This window comes from Semicossyphus pulcher, unplaced genomic scaffold, assembly GCF_022749685.1.
Source record: "Semicossyphus pulcher isolate SPU_LCO1_2020_fin unplaced genomic scaffold, fSemPul1.0.p SCAF_10, whole genome shotgun sequence".
In the NCBI taxonomy this organism is placed as follows: Eukaryota; Metazoa; Chordata; class Actinopteri; order Labriformes; family Labridae; genus Semicossyphus; species Semicossyphus pulcher.
This window is the reverse complement of record NW_027211604.1, coordinates 18914809-18936941: the sequence shown is the minus strand read 5'-3', so window position 1 is coordinate 18936941 and position 22133 is coordinate 18914809. Positions and strand designations below refer to the sequence as shown.

General features: G+C 41.9%; 1 protein-coding gene across 1 annotated transcript in view; it reads right to left on the bottom strand.

Moving 5' to 3' along the window:
* LOC138595592 (gamma-aminobutyric acid receptor subunit beta-2-like) overlaps positions 1-22133 on the bottom strand; it is a 68374-nt gene that overhangs the window by 30651 nt on the left and 15590 nt on the right. The window contains exon 4 of the mRNA XM_069666907.1: positions 5306-5526. Within this exon, the coding sequence (XP_069523008.1) occupies positions 5306-5526 (221 nt within the window). The remainder of the gene's footprint in view (positions 1-5305; positions 5527-22133) is intronic.

The following is a 22133-nucleotide window of genomic DNA, read 5'->3' as shown; positions in this document are numbered from 1 at the left end:
GTCTGGTGGTGATTTTCCAGGGCCCACCGGAGAAGCGGATAGCGGCCTCCAAAGGCACAGAGTGAAATCGCATTTTTTTCCTAGCTCTCCCATAATAGCATGATAGGACTGAGGTTGAATATCGGCGAACTGGCCCTTTAAGTGCTATTTAACAAAAAATCTCATCCTGCTTTCTTTAACAGTCATATGTACAAAGGCAGCATGCAGTTAATCCCCCCCTTTGGTTTCAGGCATTAAAAATAACTCTACAGAAATAATCAGTCTTGTCGCTGATGGTCTGGTTTGCTCTTGTAGCTCATATGGAGTAATCAGAATTAATTTCAATCTGTTTCATAACCAGTGAAAAACTCCTCACAGGAGCTTTAAGTTGTAAATCAACATTCAGTACAATTGCTTCCTGGAGTGACATTGCAGGTTGCCAATTGGATCCATTTATCTTCTCATCCTGTTCTCATCCACGTAGCAAATAAATGTAATTGCCAAAATGTCAAACTATTCATTCCTGTTTAGAACAATATACAAGTATTTCCCATAAGTTTGAACACTGATTACACTGTATTTATTAGTAATTCCACATATTTTTATGATGTATCCCATTACGTAAAAGAAGAGGAATTATAATTTGCATAACCTCTATATTATTCATATTTGATTTTCTTTGGCGTATGGTTTTACAAACGGCTTCTGCAATAACCCAATTTCCATTTCAGGGACCATTAAAGTTTCATGTAGTCTAATTTAATATATTGGCCTAATGAATTAAATAACTACATAATTTGTATTAGGCTTTCATTGGGCTGTATCTGCGTGCACTGCGTAGCTTTGTGTGCTCTCACTGGCATGCACAAGATCCCATGACCCAATTTAGGATTTGTAGGAATCTGGCCATCCTACTTACACGATACTGAGTGTCAAGGGTGATGGATTTCCTTTTCCGAGTTTCAATCTAATCCCACTTCATCCAAAGTAATATGTGCGCTGACTTTGTGGCATAACTTCTCCAGTGCATTGGGAATGTGGTTATGGCCTTTTCATTCCCATATGGGATTAAATGGTTGGGTTGATACTGTAGGTTATCTATTTTAGCTCAAATATCCAGACACAAGGATGATTTGTGCTATTTTGAGTTGTATTCCGGCATAATCTGACTGTCACGATGTCTGGTGCCTCTCTAGCTTTCTACTGCATGTGTTGATATTCCGAGCAGCGAGGGCATTGGCTCTGATCCATGATGGAAGCACTTCAACATAATGATCAAGCAATATTTTTATTAAATGTATTATAGAATAAGTTGCAATGGTACTAGAAGTCACATTGATGTTCCAGGGGATTGACACTATTCTGGGTCCAGTATGTCGAGAATGACACAGATTGTGTTTTATTTGTTCCCATGCTGCAATACGCTTCAAAAAGGGACACCATCAAACAACTTAAAAACCCATAAAGCATTGTGCTCGCTGCTGTGTTTCCTATGCGTAGGAATCTCGTACATAATTATTTGCTTTTTCATCAAATCCAGAGTCTACAAATGTTATCCCCAAGAATGGTTGTGTTGGTAAGCCGACTGGAAGTTTGACAGAAAGATTTTCACCAGGGGATTTCTGATTTAATCTGAAGGCAATAAAATGTATCAACGAGCATAAGAAGATACTTTTAAAAAATCCTCTAATTCGTTTCCACTCTTGAATGCTCTGGCATAATTGGACACAATGTTCAAGTGAAGGTCCCTCGCAATAATACACCTAAGGATCTAATTACCATGGCAGAATGGTCCTCAAGTGGGTACTTTGTTAGGATGTATTCAGTTTCATTCTTTTCTCTTTTTTTAACTCAAGGCCTTAGAAGTTGTTCACTGAAAAGTGAAATGTGACTGATAGAGAGATAGAGAAAAGTTTAGCTAGTTAAGGGAGACGTTCAGGAGGTAAAGAGTTTGGCTTTCGGCAGCACTCTTTTATAGTTGTCTCTTTCTGCCTTTTCTGTCCCTAAAGAACCCAACAGCTAATAATACACAAGGACACAGCATAAGTCAAATTTAGCAAGTATATTTTAGCGTTCAGAGTCAGAACCACTTGAACTTCAGCACGTTAATTCTATCCTTCCTTATTATCGGCTTATTCTTTTGATTTGGCATAATAGTCAGGAAGTATAAAGTGTATCAAAGTGGTTGGCGCAGGGGTTGCGTTTGGGGGCCGAGGACGGATCCAACAAACAGAACATTGGGTTCGATTCCAATGTGGAATAAATAATACACATTATTTATATAACGCACATGTGTATGTTATGATATATTCAGTGTGTTGGTTAGGTTAAAATGTTACGGCTTATTCAAACACAAACTCTGACCTTTCATAAACCTTACTAAGTAGTTTGCCTAAACATAACCAAACCTGTGTTAATCATTTTCCATCCAAAATTCACAAAATGTTTTTCAGCAACCTTTATTTAGACCTAACCTGACATTGCCAAATTAACACAAAACACGTACGGACAGTAGAATATTTCATTGCATTGGGCCCCTGACCAAGCTGCCATATTTGACCAGTTAGAAGGGAAAACATGTTGTAAAGAGCCATAATGTACACTTAAAAACACTACAACTCGCTAAACGCCTTATCAGGCCTGCGGATGAGTAATTAAGACAGACAGCATTGATGAAGAAGACCAAAGAGAGCAATATTGACACGATCTCTATCTAATCCTCTCCTTAACAGCCCTCTCTCTCCTTCTACGTCTCGTTGTCTCTTCCTCTCTCTATTTAATTTCACTCTCCCACTGCAGTGCCAATGCGCTGCCATGATGGCCGTTAAGATGTGATGGTTTTCAATAACTTTTTATAGAGTTTGGGCATCCGAGGCCTATTTGCAAAATGAACTGATGAGACATCAGTGATGTGAGGGAAGTGCACTGTAATCATGTAAACTTTGAGAGGTTGGAGCTCAGTGGAATGGGTCAATCAATTTATATGATACAATTGGGGGTTTGTTTTTGGCAACGGGAAGACAGATGGGACGTGTCATATTAACATATCAAACATGCAGGCCTCAGCTCGGGGAAATATTCAGAATATCAAATAAAGTGGCTTCCCCAAAGAACGCTTCCTAAAAAAAGATCAAACCTGATGTTTGGGAGAAGTTGTACTTCTGCTTTGAGAGCATCAACAAACTTGATGAATGTTGAAAGCTGTCATTTACTGAGCAACTCATCCATCACATTAGAATTTTGAGCCGATTGTAAAAATCAAAACCAAATGCAAAGTTTGACTAAGATGAATGGATGTGTCAATCATCAGAGAAGGTTCCATTCGGCTTAAATCATAACTAGTGTTCCCATTTTTCTCTGAATAATAATGTCAGTGTTCAATTCAGTCGTAATAGCTTTATTATCTGAAGGAGGTAAAATGGTCTTTAAAGGAATCTTAAAATGCTCCTTTTCTTTTCAGCCTCTGAAGCAGAGTGTCGGTGTGCATACGGCTGACAAATGGGCTTGCGAGCTGTGGGGTGATGAGAGAATGGAGCAAATAATTTAACAAACTTCCAACCAAGAATATGCAGAGTTTCCTAAGCAGTGGAGTTACAGAGTTAAAAGCTATTGAATGTGCTGTAGCTAATCTATCCTGCAACCTGATATTATACTGGTTGTGCACTCCTCCTTGGTGGATATTTATTCATTCCTTAAAGAGGGGGTATTATGCAGTTTCACATTTTAAGACATATATATAATGTTACAATGTTGGATGTCCAGACTAAACATGGGTGAAGTTTCAAATCTGTCGGTAAAAGTATGTCGGAGTAATCCCCAGGCTTCTCAGCTCAGTCTGCAGGCTGCTGTGAATGCCAGGTTTCACAGTTTTTTCTACACACTGCACTTTGTGATGTCACAAAGTGCAGCTTCAGCAGGCTTCAGGGAGCTGGCCAATCAGAAGAAAGTGGGCTTGTAAGGGCAGGGTTTCTTAAAGGGACAGAGCTGACTGAGTTGTTTCAGGCAGAGGCTGTATGAGGGCCTGCACAGAGCACCAGTGTGAGAAAAAAATGAATGAAAAAGTTTTTTTTTAACTGTAAATGATGCTAAGCTACTCCACAGGTATCACAGAGTGAAATATGAAGCTATAATACCCCCCCTTTAACAAGCAAACCGTCCCGAGACAAAATGTATGTGTTCTAAATTTAAAAGGGACACATAATCTAATCTAAGATGTTCATTATTGGTGGTTGTTGTGTAGCAGGCTGTGTGGCACACCTGCCTATGATAGCTTAGGGCCTGATCAGCCAGAACGCTTTGTAGCAGCTGGGGGCGGCTTTTTTGTCATTGTTTTCAATGAGAAGGACACTTTTTGCGTGCTGCTTTTGTGTTTTTGTGCGCCTCGCGTTTTTGAGGAAACATTCTGAGCGCCTCAAGTTGAAAAAACTTCAGCTCAAAGCAGAAAAGCACCCAACGTCATTGGCAACTAATGATCTGGTGGTTGCCTTAACAACAGTAGAAAAAAGGCGCAGCGAGCTGCTCTTTTTTTTACAGGTATACAGATATTTTCCAACTGTTTTTGCCAATTTCGATACCGGTATATTAGGCACATGTTCAACATGAAGTCTCCCCTGTAGTTGATATGAGTAGTGGCCAAAAACTGCCATACCGCAGACATCTTGCAACCTTCTTCACGCTTGATGGAAGAGGCGTGGTGCAGGCAGTGCGCGCGCACACTCGTACCTAGTCGTAGCATTACATCAAGCTTTTTTAGGGAATCATCAACCATTTAGGCATAATTAAAGTGTTGTTTTATCGGCAGTATTGGCAATGACTGGATCATCCACATGCATTGTTTATACCTGTGGTGATGTAAATTATGCAAAAAAAAAGTTGTGTTAAGCGTCACAGAAGCTTTTAGTTGATGTGAAGTCGTCCTGTAAATGAGGACACAAGTAGGTCACTTCATCAACATTATGATTTTTGCTCAGGGGCAAGGTTGCACCTTACATCAGTAGTTTTTTTTTCTTCTGGCTCTAATGAGCTAATTACTGACCGAGTCCAATGCGGCAACTGTTGACTCATTGTTCTATTAAAGGTGGGAGAGATTGTGTTTCTTTTTTTGTTTGGTTTTAAAAACAGGAAGTTCGCTGAAGGTAAAGTGTGAAATGTTTGACAACCTGTAAATTAGAACAAATTGTTCGTTAGTTTGTTATTATCTGGGGCTCTACTCATCCAGCATGTTGGAGAAGTGTTTTTTTCCCCTATTAATTCACACATATAAATATGTTACCCCTCGGAGTTGTTGTGTTGTCAAAGATGTTCTTTTAAGAGATTAGAATCTCACCTTAGACCGTACAGAACAGTGCCATCCGGGTGCAGTCGGATCATTCTGTTTTTCACAGTGACACCGTGGACAAACGATTTCTTGTCATTGAGGAAGTAGGTGTCTGGGACCCAGAGTTGGTCAGCCACCCGGTTATCTAAGGTCAGGTTGAGGGGGATCTCAGTGTAGGACAGCCGCTTGTCTCGCCAGGCTTGCTGGAAGTACATCGTCAACGTGTAGTCCTGTAAGTGCACAGAGAGGGAGCAAAGGAGGACAGAGCCGGGGGAAGGGAGGGAGGGAAAGAGGCAGAACATCAGAGGGGAGGGGGACAGATGAAGTTGGAGGAAAATGGAGGAAGAGAGAGGGATAAAAGAGAGGAGAGATGGAGAGAAGGGAGAGAAAAGAAGGTTACCCCAAAAGCGACTGTTTATACGCAGCTGCTCTGTAGTACATTTGCACTGCAAGCTCTCAGATTAGACCAGACTAGGCTTCAATATTGGATGACGCTCTCTTAAAAGCAAATGGAACAGTAGCACTACAGGCCAAAAAAACTCTCAGTACAAAGCAACGGGGAATATCTCTCTTTTTATAGAAACATGAGGTTAAGACAGCAAGTGTGAAAGAGTGTGAATGTGTTGGAGAGGGGAGAAGAGACAGATGGTTTTGTGTGTGTGTTAGTTTGGGGTCTGTTAATATATGATAAAAAAAAAGTGTGTTGCTTGCTCCGTTGATTTACTGTGCGTGTTTGTGTGTTGTTGTGGGCATGTGACGCACACCAACAGACAGAGAAGAGAGCCCGAGAGCTAGAGACGCTGCATGTTCCAGACAAATGAAAATAACCTCCAAGCAACCTCAAAAATCTGTTTTACAAAATATCTCATACATGCTCTATTTGCTTTGACAGTCGCTGTCTTTCTGGGATTAAGCCTTGTTTGTGAAATGGGCCTCAATATGTATTAGTTGAATAACGTCTTCACCCAGTTTCTCCTGTGTGTCCTCCCAGAATCAGAACGGTAACCCATCCTCTCGCATCACATCAACTCATACACAGAAAGCACGGAGCCTTTGATGGGCTGTATATGTCTGATTTACATAGCAGGCTCAGACATCAAAGTGCAGTGGACTAAATATGCATGTTCCTCGAACAAAAGAGAAATACTGTATATATGCACAATATTAACTGTTTTCGTCAGAAGTGTTCTCCTTTATACATGCACCAAATGATAAGCAGATCAGGAGTTGAGCCTGTGATCAGTGCGCCGAGGAGGCATGCGCCGATACCACTTATTTCAGACCAAGATACCGAGTACCAATATAAGTACTTAATAATACCATTACAGTTCTCACAGTGACTTTAAAAGCATGTTTCATTTTCATCACTTTCTCACCATAACAAAGTAAATCGACAGAATGACGTAACTGCAACTGTTGCTGACATTTTAACACTCAACTTGGTTTTAACAAACATGACACTGCTACATATTTTACTTTCGTGTTACCTATAACACATTCCACATGTAGTGTAAAAAAGGTCAGGTGATGATCACTCCTTTTTCTGAGCGCACCTGAACGCAGCACTACACAGCGCATCCACCAAACACTGCAGTGAGGGAGACATTCCCAGACTTGTTTACTGCTCCTACTACATAACTTGTAACTTTACTGCTGAGAAAAGTAATGTGTTTTACTTTTGCGTTACCAATAATAAAAAATTACCCCTTTGCGACTCGTTAGACATGTCGGTTATATTGTCAAGACAGCGTGTAGCCTGCTGTACGTCTACTTTTGACTGAAATTACTCACCGTCATTGCAGCCTCGTTGACGGCCTATAATCTGTAACTCTGCAGGACACATAACAGGAATGACAGATGTAATATAATCTTTACAGCTCTTCATTATGCTAACAGTCTCACAGTTAACTGGGCATACAGTATTAGGCACAGCTGTTTCAAAGACAACAATACAACACAGGCTCTTAGTCCCACCAGTGTTGCGGAGCTGCAGACGCTACTTCAGAAGTAGAGCTCTTCGCAGCTGACAAGCACTTATCATCCAGACACAGCTTACACTTCACCGTCATGTTGATCTCATCCATTTCCCCAAAAATAAAAATAATGGCAATATTTCCACCAAGTGAACTGTTGGAAAATCTGTTTTTGCGGTGACAAACTTTTTTTTAAAGCTTTTTTCAGTAACTAATTACTCTTATGAAAGTGTAACTAAGTAACGGATTACTTGAATTGCAAAAGTAACGTGTTACCCCCAACACTGTTTGTGCACAAAGTCACAAGCAAACACACGCATATGCATGTGGATAATATGATGCATATTCCTAACTGTATGTGCAAAGTTGCTGATCAATGGTTGGTAAGTTGAGAAGAAATGCACAACTGCACTGGCGAAATGTGGTTTTAAAATATGAAACAAAATAAATTAGCTTGGCAAACATTTTGTTTGAAGGAAGGAAAGGTTTTGAGAATGTTTAACTTTTAAGATATCTTAAGAAGTCAGAAGAAGAAAGAAGTTGTAAGAAGTCAAGAATACACACGTCTTTTGGTGAGCAACAACCGACTGAATTATTCAAACAACCTCTTCACAGGTCCGTTAGATTACTTGATTCTTTGAATCATAATTGAAAACTTAAGACTGATTGTGACTCAACTTAATGTTGAACCATGGGCACACAGGGATACACTTTGAACTGTTATGACAGCATACACTAAAGCTTTGACACAAACTGTGGGTTAATATTTCATCAACAAATAGAAGAAGTTTGATTACTCGCAGTAAAACTCCCTGATGCTGAATCTGGGACACGATGAAACAGTCTAGCCAGCAGTCAGAGGCTCATGTAGCTCACTGAAGTAAGACGCCTACCAATCATCCATGAAAAACGAAGTTAAATAAACTTGCTGTCTCAGGGAACTTTTTTTTTGTCATGACTGGCACATCCGCTTCCTGGCAAAGAGGCTGAACATGCATTTTTGAATATGCCCGTCGGCTACAGATCTGACATCCCAGTGCACCTTGGGAACTGGAGGCCTGATTATTGACTGGATGGAGTCAGGGAAACAGGAGCAGCTTTCCTCACTGAACTCCTTGTTTGACTTTAATAGGTTTTGTCATGTTGTTGTTTGTACCCTATTTTGCTCGGGGTGCTGACGACGACACGTTTAAGTTTTTCTAAAGAACTAAATAGTGGCAATTCAAGCATTCAGCGCTATAATTGGACTTTGAATAGAACGATTCGAGTAAATCCAGAGCAAAACATTATATAGGGTTGTTGAAACTTCTATTTAACAGCTTTTTTCACCTCTACAATAACAGCTGGAGGGACTTGTTTAGGTAAGTTTGCAGAAAAGCATTTGGAGGTTTGTGTACAGGCTTAATACGATATTGAAGGACAGGGAGAAATAAGGCAGTAGGTTCCTCCATGAAAAAAAACCTGTAGGCCGCATTCCCTAGAAAAATAATCAACACACAACTGTAGGGGTCTATCTGGCTGGCTTTGTACTTGCACCAAAGGATCGTTGGCTGCACGTGCTGCCTTCCCCACACTTGAATCCCTGGTCGGTGGTTATGTAACAGCTCACGCTCCGCTCTCTTGCATGCTGTGCACCACAGCACATGTGGCTGTTGCCATGTAGTCCTTCTAAACTATCTCCACTGCACTCAATACCCAGCATCAAACAGGAGGGTTTACTCTGATGTCTGAAACATCAGGGAGGCTTCTCTACCTCTCTTTCTCTTGTGGGCATCTACACTCTCACACACACACACATACATGCAGTATCTCCTCCTGTCCTGTTAGGAATGTGGGCATTGAGAGAGCTGCAGGCTTATTTAGTACATTCTTTACATAGATAGTCGGGCTGTTTTTACTCCAAAGTCATCAAATACGGCAGCTTGGTCAGTGGCCTAATCAGTCAAAATATGACGAAGTAGGTCGTCTCTTGAAACAAACATGGCAGTTTCTTCTTGGACACCATGTTTCGATTCCTGTATGAACAAATAGACAGTACATTTGTAGTCATATAACGTGCGTTAGTTATGTATTTTTACTGCAGGTCAAAGTGTCCCGATTACACTTTTGTAGCTATGTGACACAGATCAGATTTTCAGTGTGAACAGCAAAAAGTTTTATGATTCATGCGTTTTAAGTTCAGAATGAATATGTGGCACTAAATTGGAATCCAAACAAATTGGTCCGCGTTGCCTTGGTAATACGCACATTTCTAGGAGTGATTCTGAAGAAGAAGAAGAAGAGACTTCCTTTTTCCGCTTGACCAAGGAGGACAACGACAAGCAGCAGTGTGGAGACGGCGAAATAGCAGATTTAATTGCTATTTGGGGAGATGCCTCTATCCAGATGACATGTCTCTTACTTACGCAAAAGTCTATGCACATCCAAAGTCCCAACGCCCGAGAGCCATCCATGTTTTACGGAAAACTAATGTCAGCGGATGTGGCGTCTTTTGTTATTGTTGTTTTCACACGCGTCATTTTCTGTTAACATTGATATTTTACTTGGGTTGATTGCCTAGGTCAAATAGATATGAACAGTGACCCCAATAAATCAGATATGAGCCCCAAATCGGAATCGAGCACGAAGGCTGGCCTGCAGTATGAATGCAGCCATAGTGTGCTATTTATTTACCACACGTAATTTACGTAACTAGCATCAGTATGTTAGTTAAACCCAAACGATGAACTTTTCCTGAACCTTACCATTCTCCTTCTCATCAAAAGGAGCCAGTCGAGGTGGTTCGGGCATCTGATTAGGATGAGCTCGTTGGAGGGATTATATATCCGGTCTGGCCTGGGAACGCCTCGGAATCGCTCCCAGGAGGAGCTGGAAAACGTTGCTGGGGAGAGGGACGCCTGGGTCACCTGGCTTAGCTTGCTGCCATGGCGACCCGGTCCCGGGTAAGCGGCTTACCAAGTAGTTTTAGGGCCAAACAGTTATAACATTCTAAGATGTTTGGGAGCACGCTTTGTTTTGAAGATCTAGCAGGGTGAGGCGGGATGTCGAACTCTAGTGTGTTACCTAGATCGTCATATTCCGAAGCTTAGGGTCACAGGCCAAGCACTTATATTTAGTTGGTAGTGAGAACATTGTGAGATGCTACATCAAGAAATGATACATACACAATAGGCCTTAAAACTATGACTATTCCCTGCATGTCAGTATCAATGCAACAAGTGTTATACTGTATACGTGTGTTTTTATTGTGCTTAAGGGATCACAGCCATGCAGGCTGGAGAGGGAGACTGAAGGAAACAATGTAGCTGTGATTTCCGTATGGCACTGTGGGTCCAATATGTTATCGCAGTATGCTTCATGTCCTGTGCAAAATGTGACAGCAGGGATTTGATAACAAGAGTCCTGATCTTGTGTATCACATCACTTAGCACTCATAATAAGCATCGTTTGTTAAAGCCATCAGCCAGTCCGGCATATGCACAATCCTCCGCATCTGAAGTACTCTTAAGTAGCTGTGAAGAAAAGTGACAGCCATGGTGGAGTAAGAAGGTGCGATGTGACGTGGGACGTACTTATTAAACTGAGTGACTGTTTCCATTGTCATCCCTGAGAGCCTATTATTGCAGCCCTATCTGCTTGTGGTTTGCTTTGCGGTCCGGGCTCTGTGGAGGTGCCACTGTGGCTAGTTTACTGTGAACATAAAGCTCTCCTCCTAGACAGCTATAGTGTGCCTCTCTCTTTCTTTCTCTGTGGGAGGAGGAGGAGGAGGAGGTTGTAAATCACCAGAATAACTGCAGCGGCTGTGTGCATGTAAGTGCAAGGGAGGCTGTCATAACAGCGGTCATAATGAGCATCAGTACATAAACTATGTTGGGAGGGAGAAAGACCGAGCGAGCGAGAGGGGAATGGAAAGAGGAAGGAAAGGAGACGGAGAAAGGATACAGGAAGAGTGATGTTAATGTATGAGAGCAGAATATGCTGTGAAGGCTGTGTGCCAAGAAGAGGATAATACAGAGTGATCATCATTATATTCTAACACTCGAGCTACTACAGAATGTGAGAATCCATTATCACTAATATCCAGTTCTACATCACACCTCCTGCTGTGTTAATGTTTCCTCGTTCAGGCGATTTCTTGATAAATACTTCTTTTTACAGATCAGTCCATAGATCAAATTTTCAAGGATCAATTTGTTCCAAACAGCTACGCCTTGTTCTAAAAACGTACAATCCCAAAGCCTGAGAAAAAGAACTGAATAATACATTCGCTGAAACAACAGAAATACGGTCTATTCCTCACATAGACTGTATAAAAAGATGGACGACATGACAGCTCCCTAAAAGTGAAGCCGAACACCCCCTGCTGACTGGCTGCGGTATAGGTCATAAAGCCCGCCTCCTCCATGTTAACAGATGGAACATGAGTCAAACTATAAAATCAAAATATACGCCAAATAAATGTTTCTCAAACATTGTTTCTGTCATTATAGTTAGTTCTTATCATGCTGATTTAAATCCTAGTGTTTGTTTTTCTGACATGTTTGTTTTTAATTAGTTATTTGATGCTGTAAAAAGGATAATTGACAGCTCTGTTGACAAATACAGCTCCTGCAGCCGATCTGTTCTGGATTAGCAGAGTAGAGGAGGAACGGTGAGAGGAGACGTAACTAAAACAATCACTACAGTCGTCTTCTTCAGACAGACACAAGTAGCTGTTACATTGTTAAACACGCTGACGTGCGGGATCCAAATGATGTCACCATCGCTAGATGTCAGCTCCTATTATGGGGGCTATTTTAGTTCAATTTTGTACAATGAAAGCAGATGGAGATGCGTCATCCGACTTCATATACAGTCATTGATTCTTCATTAAAAAAAAGCCTGGATCTTTTTTGAGCTAAATAATCCTGTTTAGTTTTAGTTTTGAAATTGTTCCAATGACCTTATTTTATCATCTGCAAATCTATCTTTTTTTAATCTATATAGAATAATAATTAACATGATAAAGACCACAAACAAACATGTACAAAGAACCTCATTCTGATGCTCAGTACACTGGAACATGCTGCTACATCATCATCATTAAAAGCCTGTATGGATGTGCACCATAGCTGGGGGACATTCTGGTGGTATAAGATCATTTACCACCTGACTGCCATTAAGGATCGGATGAACGACTTCCTTTAGATGAACACTGATAAGACAGAGGTCCTTATCGTTGCTGTGAACTCAAATCTCAAAAAGAGTCATATTCGATCAGGCGATGCTTTTTGATGAACACAATGAGTCAGTATCCCGTTCATGTTTCTCTCACTTAAGAGACATTGCTAAACTTAAATCTGTTGTCTCACAAGCTCAGTTAGAGCTGCTGCAAGGCTGTTGACTAGTTCTAGTGTCTGTAGCGAAGCTGCTGCAGGCTGATTCTACTACACATACTGTATCCTAATGACGGCTGATAGAACTACAAGGTCCAGCACTCTTCGTCAGGAAAACATCTTGATAAATATGATAGATAAAAAGCTGGTGCTGAGTGTTGGATTGTAAAGCAGCAAAGGCCAACGCAGTTAGAAGTGGGTTATGATCATCTGATCTCTGTGTGGCACAAATGACTTCATCTTCCTCTGTGGACCAACAGTATGAGCTTTATGTGTCCACACTGAGCTCATAATATGTGACAGAGCTCAGCCTACGCACTTTACAGTCCCATCCACATGATGTGTTCCCAAAAGTACTCCTGTAAACTTCAACTTCTGCAAAGTTTTGGTTTCATAACTGAAAGGGCACATTTTATAGCCAGAGTCGACGTGTGGGCTGATTTTTCAGACAGAGGCTTCCAGACAAAACTACTTCTACAGTGTGCATGTGGTCAGTCAGCCCTTCAGGCAGCCAAATTGTATAAATCTCATATTGGCATTTTATACCATGGATACAGTCTGAGTCTGATATGATTGGACTGCCAGGGAGACTCAGGAATGCCACAGTGTTTATAAAGCCAAAATGAAACGCAAATTTACCTTGAATGTGTACAATCCATCACCGTCTCAGCCTATATGTGTGACATCATAGCTTAGTAAAAGAGACAAAAATTGCATCCCTTCTCATGTCTGCTCAGAACAGAATACCAGCTTGTGGTATGAACCTGTAGAGAGCAAACAATTGGAAAATGTGAACAAGAAAAGCTGCTCCAGCTGCCCACTGTGACCTCGTCAACCCCACTCATCCTCCAGGCTGCCCTGTCTACTAACCCCCCACCTCTCACACGCCCCCGCAACACATGGCTCCTATTGGACTGAAAGCAGCCTGAAGAACTAATATAAACCTGTTATACAAACCCTTACACCCTACTTTGTCAATGTATTGATTGCTACAACTTCCTTTTTGTATCGTGATTGCTGATTTCAGTGCTCCACAGGGATGATATGTACGTAATTTACTTTTTTTTTTAAGGTCCTAACAAACTTACAGATCAAATATTTCATTTTCATAATCTTCCAAAACAACGTATGCGATCATTTTGTGGTCTGCTGCTCATAAGGTAGATGCTCGGTTAGATGTAAGTGAAAAAAGACTTGGTAAGAGGGTCTATAACAAATTCCACAGAGAGCTGTTTTTTAGCAATATTGCTCTAATAACCCTCTGCTTACAAAAATGGTGGATAGGTGAAGTAAGCTAGCTGGTGAACACAGTCGAGCATGTAGCTGCTAAAGAAGCAGTGTAACTGCTGGTCTTTAAAGGAATCCACGATTCATGCTGATGTTCACTATCACATTTAATCTTCACAGAAGACTCAAACACTGTGAAAACTACAAAACAAACCAGACAATTTCAGACATTTAGCTTGACATAAAGTTAGACAGTAAATTAACAAGTAAAATGACTTAATAGTCACCGTGTTCGCCCAGTAGACCAACAGAAAAGCAAAACAAAAGACGGGAGCAACAAGTTGCTGCTTCCACCCACCAGCTCTCAGTCTCTCTTGCGCTGCACCTCATCTATGTGCAGCGTGGTCACATGACAACAAAACTTTATTGACCAGGATGAAAACAACAAAGGAAGTCTAATATTATACCTTTGACATGACAACATAACCGAAATAGCAGTGAAATTAAATTCTTTATGACTGCAACAAAGGTAAAATATTACAAATAATAATTAAAGAGGAAAAACGGTAAGTTTAGTAACTCTCGCTGTTGTCATGGCAACTTGTGAGGTCAGAGCAATGTCCGCTACAAGCAGATATTTCCAGATCTCTCTCTCTTTTTTTTATACACTCAACAAAACAACAAACAACAGCATGGTAGTGATGGGGTCAGCCCTACACACGGGTCTGTATGTGACTGACTGAGTGAGTGAGTGAGTGACGTACTTTCAGAGCCGTAATCGCAATGGTGTATCATGGAGCATATTGGACCTCCACTGACAAGACTCTCTGTCTATACGGCTCTGGATACTTTGTTCGGGGAGTAGGCGGGGCTGCTCCTCCGCTGCTCCTCCACTGTCCTCACCTACGTCCGCAGCGCACACCTGCTTTCAAACACGTCCTCATCGGCCTCACAAGGACAGTCCTTGTAACACATTGCCCACAAAAGCGCACATTGACCTGATGCGGTCAGCCACATACTAGGTTTTGACCTAGTCTTGTTTTTATACACACAACAAACATAAAAAAAACCCCAACAACACACCAACAAAAAACAACATGGTAGTGTTAAAGGGACAGAGAGAGGACAAAGAGGGGGAGGAGATCAACCAGGGGGCAGTGTTTTCAGCTAATTAAAGTGACCTATGAAGGTTTGCAATCTTTTATAAAATTTGCAAATGTTCCCTTCACTGGAGTATCTTATTTGTTCCAGTTTGATAAAGGACATGGTGTGCGTGAGTCATCAGGAGGTAGATGGTGGTTCGGGGGACATCCACTGCAGTCGAAGTCGGCGTCTAGCTGTTAATGAGGCTGTAATGTCCAATTGTTCCATATTAAATCTTGGGAGCACCAAAAATTGTGGTGCCAGGGCAAATATCAACTTTCACATTAAATATTATAGAGTAATTAAGCCAGTAACTCTGCTCGTGCTTTTGAGCCGTATAAGTCCCAACCTTGCAAATGTGCGTCCTTAGGTATTTTCTTAGAATAAGTGGAGCAGAAAAAACAGGATGAACGTCATACTTCACATCTCCACTAGAGGCACTGCTCAATTAAACAAAGATAATATTGGGCATCTGTAAAACTATTTTTTCATCGGATGTAGTCTTCTGATTAGAAGACGGAGTACGAGTTGAAAGATTAGGCTCGAAAGAGGAGGGAGAAAGTGAGCGAGAGAGAGACAAAAGCAAGTGATGAGGTGTGATGGGAGGATGATGAGGACAGAGGAAGGAGAACAGAGGCTTCGGTGTGCAGGGAGGAGAATGAGGGAGACTAAATAGTGAGCACTGGTTATGTGTCTCTTTCTTTCCACTCTACCCTTGAAGCTGGTTTTCCATTTGCGGGCTGTGGAATGGTTTGGTGAGCCTGCTGGAAGGGATGGGGGGGGACTTCGGAGGGTTTTAGATGGAGGGGGGGTAAATGAAAGGCAGTGGAAAGCTCAGTGGAGCAGTGATGCAAATTGCTTTTATTCTCACAGCTCTTCACTTCCAGTCTCTGATTTCAGCACCAGCAGTGACCTCCCTCTGCTACCTCCCCCCCCCACCCTCTTTCATCCCTCTCCTTGTGTGCCCCACCATTCTTTTCCCCCTCTCTTTCATGTTATTTTCTTTCTTTTTCATCTCCCATTTTCCCCCCTAATTCTTCTACACAAATCTCCCTCCATCTACTTCTCCCTATGGCCTCACCTCTCCCTTGTATATTCCCTCTTTATATATGCATCTCAATCTCAGAGGAGTTCCTGTTGCACGTATTTGCATGTGATAGTGGGAAAAAAAAGGGAAGCGGGAGCACATGGTGAGTGTGAATAGCTTAGATCATTACCACTAAACAGACACAGCCGAGGGAGCCGTCTAGAGAACATGACAGGTGTTGAATCAACCTCTGAGGTGCTAGATGGGTTCTGAAGGGCCGAGTAAAGCTTTCAGAATTTCCCTCAAACCTAGAAGTTATTGTTTTCTATAAATTGATGGACTTATATTTTGTCTTTCCTTTTTCAGGTGGAAGAATTAAACCCCTAAAAGAGGAATACGTTGCTATGAATTATTTCTATAGAGCACTGACCTTGAAGTGTGGGACTGAATCCTAAAGCAGCCTGCCTCTGAGTTCCACTCTGCCTTTATCTTCTCTGTATCCGTCTTCCTCCCTCCTCTCCTCCTCCTCTTTGAAATTCCTCGAGTGGAGAGGAAATGTGATCCCTCCACCACTCAGCCATATGTCCATACCACACTCTATCATCCGCCTACTTCAGTTGCTCCGAAAAGCCCTCCAACAACAAGTGGCTTTCAATTTCCTGTCTCACGCGGTCCTCATGCCGTCAGCGACAGGGTATGAGGAACCTGGCGTAGGGCACAGCATTTCCAAAGACGCCCTAATAATAAACATGCCGTTCCCCCCGCAGAGCTGAGTGACATATATACCACAGTCTCTGGAGATGTGTGCATGCAGTCCTTAAATTCAGCTCTGTATCTGGAACAGCTTGTGCACTGCGTGGAGTAAATCTGCAACAGAAGAGCATGCAGGGGCTGCTGCAGGGGTTTCATTTGGCCCATTTGCTACAGAATAAATAACATTGATACATCTTCAACACAACAACAGACTGACAGCTGAAGTGAAAATCTAAAAATAGAATTGAATAGATATAAAAAAGAATATATCAATAATAAAACACACCAAGGACTAAAGACTAATAGAACACACTAAAGACTTTGGTAGAAGTTTTTCGATTAAAAAATTGGTTGGTTTATGGCTTAGGGATGGGGACAAATACTCGAGTACTCGTTACTGACGTCATTATTCGAATAACGTTACACTACGTTACTACACTACACTACACTACACTAGATAAGATAATAAGATAATCCTTTATTGATCCCCAGTGGGGAAATTCGGGAAATGTGCTTAAAGCACAAGGAGAAGCCAGTGGAGACAGACAGACAGACAGACAGACAGGCAGGCAGTGTCGCATCACATCATTTGCTAGCCCCGTTAGCACACGTCGTTGTGATGATACCAGAGCGGAGAAGATTAGCCTGCTAATAACAGACATGGTGACTGGAGATATGCTCCCATTAAGTGTTGTGGAAGGAGGAGAAGGCTTCCGTGAGCTGATGCCGTTTGCTGAGCCGGAGTACACGCACCATCACGCCGGACAACAGCTACAAACGAGGAAAACATGTGAGTTAGGTGTTAAGCAACACAGAACAGAAGTCCATACAGTCTGCTACTGCTGTGACGTCTGACAATGGAACGTTAATTGAAGGGCCTGCTCAGGTTCTTCAATAAAAGCATTTGAAATTGCATTTGCTTTCTACTGTTGGCAATTTATTGATGTAAAAGTGTTCGATAGGAATGTTCTTTTAGGCATATAGCCTCCTATTCCGGAGAAGGTTCCTGATGGGAATCCCAGTTTGGAAGAAGTGGGCCTTTCTGTGTGTGAGTTTGCATGTTCTCCCCCGTGCATGCTTGAGTTCCATCAGGGTACTTCCTCCCACAGTCCAAAGACATGCTCGCTAGGTTCATTGGTGACTCTAAAATTACCCATGGGTGTCAATGTTAGCGTGAAAGGTTGTCTGTCTCTACGTCAGCCCTGTTATTGATTGACTCTTTTCCAATGACAGCTGAGATAGGCTCCAGTCCCTCCCCCCAGCAACCCTGAACAGGGTAAGCGGTATAGATAATGGATGGATGGTTGCTATATCATTACTGTCTCATTCCAAGATGGCAGCGCTGATGGCCTCGGTGTGTCGGTGCGCATTGTTTTGTCTGCCAATGTCTTACTTAAATGGAATTCTTGCAACATTTCTCTGGATATATGTATATTGATTGATTGATTAATGATATCTTTATTTCAAACATATAAATATAGTATATAGTAAATAAAAAAACGGTTACAAAATTAAAGAATGAACATGTATTTTTTAATGCCATGCTATAAATGGAGCGACGTCTGCGAGCTAGTTCAGGCAAGTAACTGCCGACTTCACACTTGACATGCATCGTTCTCCACAGTCACCTGACAAACACTTGGCGGCCCATTTCAGGTGCAAGATTCCCGGTCTCTCCCTCCGCTCTGTCATTGCCACCGCTGCCCTCCACCTGTACTGCGCTCATACTTTCAGCCCCAGCATCCACCTGCAGGCTCTGACTATAGGGGGGGGGTTAAGATATTATCTCATAACTCCTCAAATTTCTGCTTGTAAGATAAATCTGTGAGGAGTGATGAGGTCGTATGCTCTGCCGCTGCAATAAACATGTTAAACTATTACAAATGAACGTGTGCTGTCAAGTGAAAGTGCACACTTTAAACCACAATAAAATATGGCCACCAACTACATCAAATGATGGCGCCAGTACCAGAAGAACAGCAGATTTTGCAGCCTTAGCCCCAGGGTCAAACTGAGCACTATATACCTAACTCGGACAGACAGAGATAAGGTGTGAAATCAGTGAACAGTCACTTTGACTAGGTGATTATTTTTAAGAAAGGAGCTAATACAGACCTGTATAAGTGGCTATGTAGATCAGTGGAAAATACTGAATAACACAGTTGCTATTGGAGAGAGTCTGTGCTTTTTTGTGTGTGTGTCGTTTGGGTCTCGAGATTGAATTCCCTTAAGAACATCACTCTGACCAAAGCTCTTAGACTCACTACACGTTTTGTATTTTTCTTCCCTAAAGACCATATCTGCGGTTTATGGCATGTCGGAAACTAAATGACGGATTTCAATAGAGCCCAGACTCTTGTTTGTTTACATGTACTTTGTCTAGCCTTCATTTCCATCACACTGCTCCTCTCTCTCTCTCTCTCTCTGTCGCTCTGTGTAAATGCATCCCCTTTTCTTCAATGCTCTTTCATCATTTACTCCGGCCTGGACGTAGCGTTCAAGAGACCTCACTGCTGAAGGTGAATCGAATTTAGAGGAACCCTCTTTTTCGCTATACTCAGAGCTCTCCCAGAGCAGAGGTTCACAGCTTTGCCAGTTGGCAGGCGTACAGCTTAACTGACTACATACAATTTATTAGAGTCGATTGGAGCATCTGCAGGCCCCTTTTGTGTCCCTGGAGAGGAGTAGAGTGGAGTGGCAATTCAAAGAGGGGGGGGGATGGTGTGTGTGGGGTTATGGGGAAGAGAAGACATCTCAGAGCAGGACCCAGATTATTAGGGTCCTTTTGAATCCTACTGGAAGACAGAGAGGAAGTTGATTCAGACTGTAGCGCTGTCATTTACACTAGATGAAAGGTTAGCTGGCCAAAGAGATGAGGAACAAAATAACTGCAACTCATTTGTCCTACTTCTCTTCCATGCAGAGATCATGTGTGCGTGTGGATGCACACAAATTGTACAGGTGTGTATGTTTGCGTGTCTTTCTGCCGCTGCTCAAGCTATTGACAGCTTTCACTCCCCAAATGTTTATGTATCTATCCATCTATCTATGCTCAATAAACAGACAAACACACTGATCCACTAGTCCCACATCTCATGCATTATGGAGGTCAGGGGGAATGGAGGAAAAAGCCAATTGCTATTCAAACAGGGTAGCAAGAAGCCAACACCACATCTACAGATTGTCAACAATAAGATAATGCAATATAAAGATTGTGTGGATCGATGGCACGTATAGGGCCTGCAAGAGTACACAAAACTGGTTATCAACCTATACCTGACCACAAATCAAATTAAGCCTGTGTGTCTCGGAGTCTTTTTTTCTGTGTCCGTGCACAGAGTTGTGCGAGTTCACATTTGACGGCCTGCGTACAGTATCTCCTTGAGCAAGGACACCCACGAAGAAGCAATATCTCCTCACAGTTGGACTGACCTACAAGAGACGCAGGGGTGCTTTAGGAGGGTGTCAGCTTCAGGATGTGTGCGCGCGATCAAACCAAACAGCGGACCTTGATGTCGTCACACATTCACCAACAGTGGACCAGCTAGCAAGGGGACAATTTAAAGCTAGCCTTCGGTAGCTGAAGTCATCAAGTTAAGCCGTTTGAAGATGGATCCAGTCAAGTCTTCTTGTCCTCTCTTTCCACTTGTTTGAGAGCTACAGAAGCGGCTCAGGCAGCTCTCAAATATATATCTGTCATTCAGACAAATGTGAGTCAAATGCAAAGAAAAGTTTGACATTGTAACACAATAGAAAGCCAGAAGTGTTGTGACGTGCACAAACGATCCGATTCTTTTGAACGGCACTTTGGTGCGAACGACGGGTCGTAGGTGAGGGCCGTTCTTTTTTATAGCTGTGCCCAAATTTCACTGCCTGCCCTAAATCCAGTCCCCTACATGCCGAACTACCACGGTTAGCTTTTTTCAACTGCAACTCCGCTATGCTAGCTCACGTGCAGCCGAATCACGTCACCACAACATAGTGCCGACGCTGAGCAACATTATAACCCTCCGCCAAGGTTGTTGTTACTTTGTTGACTATGTAGTCATACAGAGTTGTATCATAAATTATTGGCAAACCAAAGACGTTGATTAATTGTTCCTACATTATTCTGCTGTTTCCTTTTACATTTTAAATACGCATGTGTGATGACACGGGAGAATAGAGCGCAGGCACGTTCACGAGTCTTCTGAATGGCTCTCGGAAAAGAACGGAGCCATAAGATCCAGCTCCCTCCAAAGAGCCGTAACACTTAGAAGCCACTTGCTCTCTAACAAACTCATTCTAACAATAACACCTGAAACTGACAATGCAGATTAGATTGGGCTTGTCCGTATAATGAGCTAGAGTTCACATCAGAATAATCTGACAGGAAACATAGTGCGCAGTTGACCCCGGAGCTTTATTCTACTATCTACCAACACGACTACCAAACACTGTAACACTGTAGCAGACATTAGCGTACATTCAAAACCACACCAAACAACATAAACCAGGATGCTATGTGATATACACAATGATGGTAAATCATTGATTAAATGACTGTTTCAGTGTTTGTCTCACCTCTTCAGATACACTGGCTCTATTTTATCTTTGCTTTTTCAAAATGAGGGAAAGAACTGGTCCCCGTTTGGTCACTATAAAATGATAGTAGAACTAGTAGAACAGAAAGTAGTTATTTTAACACTACTGCCAACCAAAAATAATGATAATACTAATAATTATATTGATGTCTGACTACCATTCTTCTTGTTTTATCTGTAGGAATCGATGGCTTAATATCATTCGGTACAATAGCTTTCATTTAATGTGGCTTGAATAAAAACCACATCAGTCTCCAGATATACAGGAGCTGTGGCTGACATCTCATAGTAGATCCATTGATAACCTGTGTGATGGCAAAAACATTTTCATATTTCCGCCCTACTTCAAACATTAAGCCTCTGATTTAATTCTAAATTAAAACTTGATAAAGTATTTTGGACAGACATTTGGTTCCAAACAAGCAGCAATGAATAATACATGGATGTGAGCATGAAGATGCCTTAATACCCATAGTACTCTGGAATGAAAGTGCATCTCACACAAACTGGCACAAACATGGTATTGAACACTAATCCTGACAATGTTATTTGTTTTTCCAGGGGAGATGTCCTCGTCATCTCACCCTAACTGACCTGTCTAACTGGAAAAAGAGATCAAGATCGTACACTTGTTTTTTCATCGCCATCGGCAGAGAAATAATCAGCAGAACGCAGTTTCGCTTACATTGTTGTCTCTTTTTAGGGGAAAGAATCAAACCTCAACAAAAAGTTCTGATTGTTTGAAGTTTGATATTG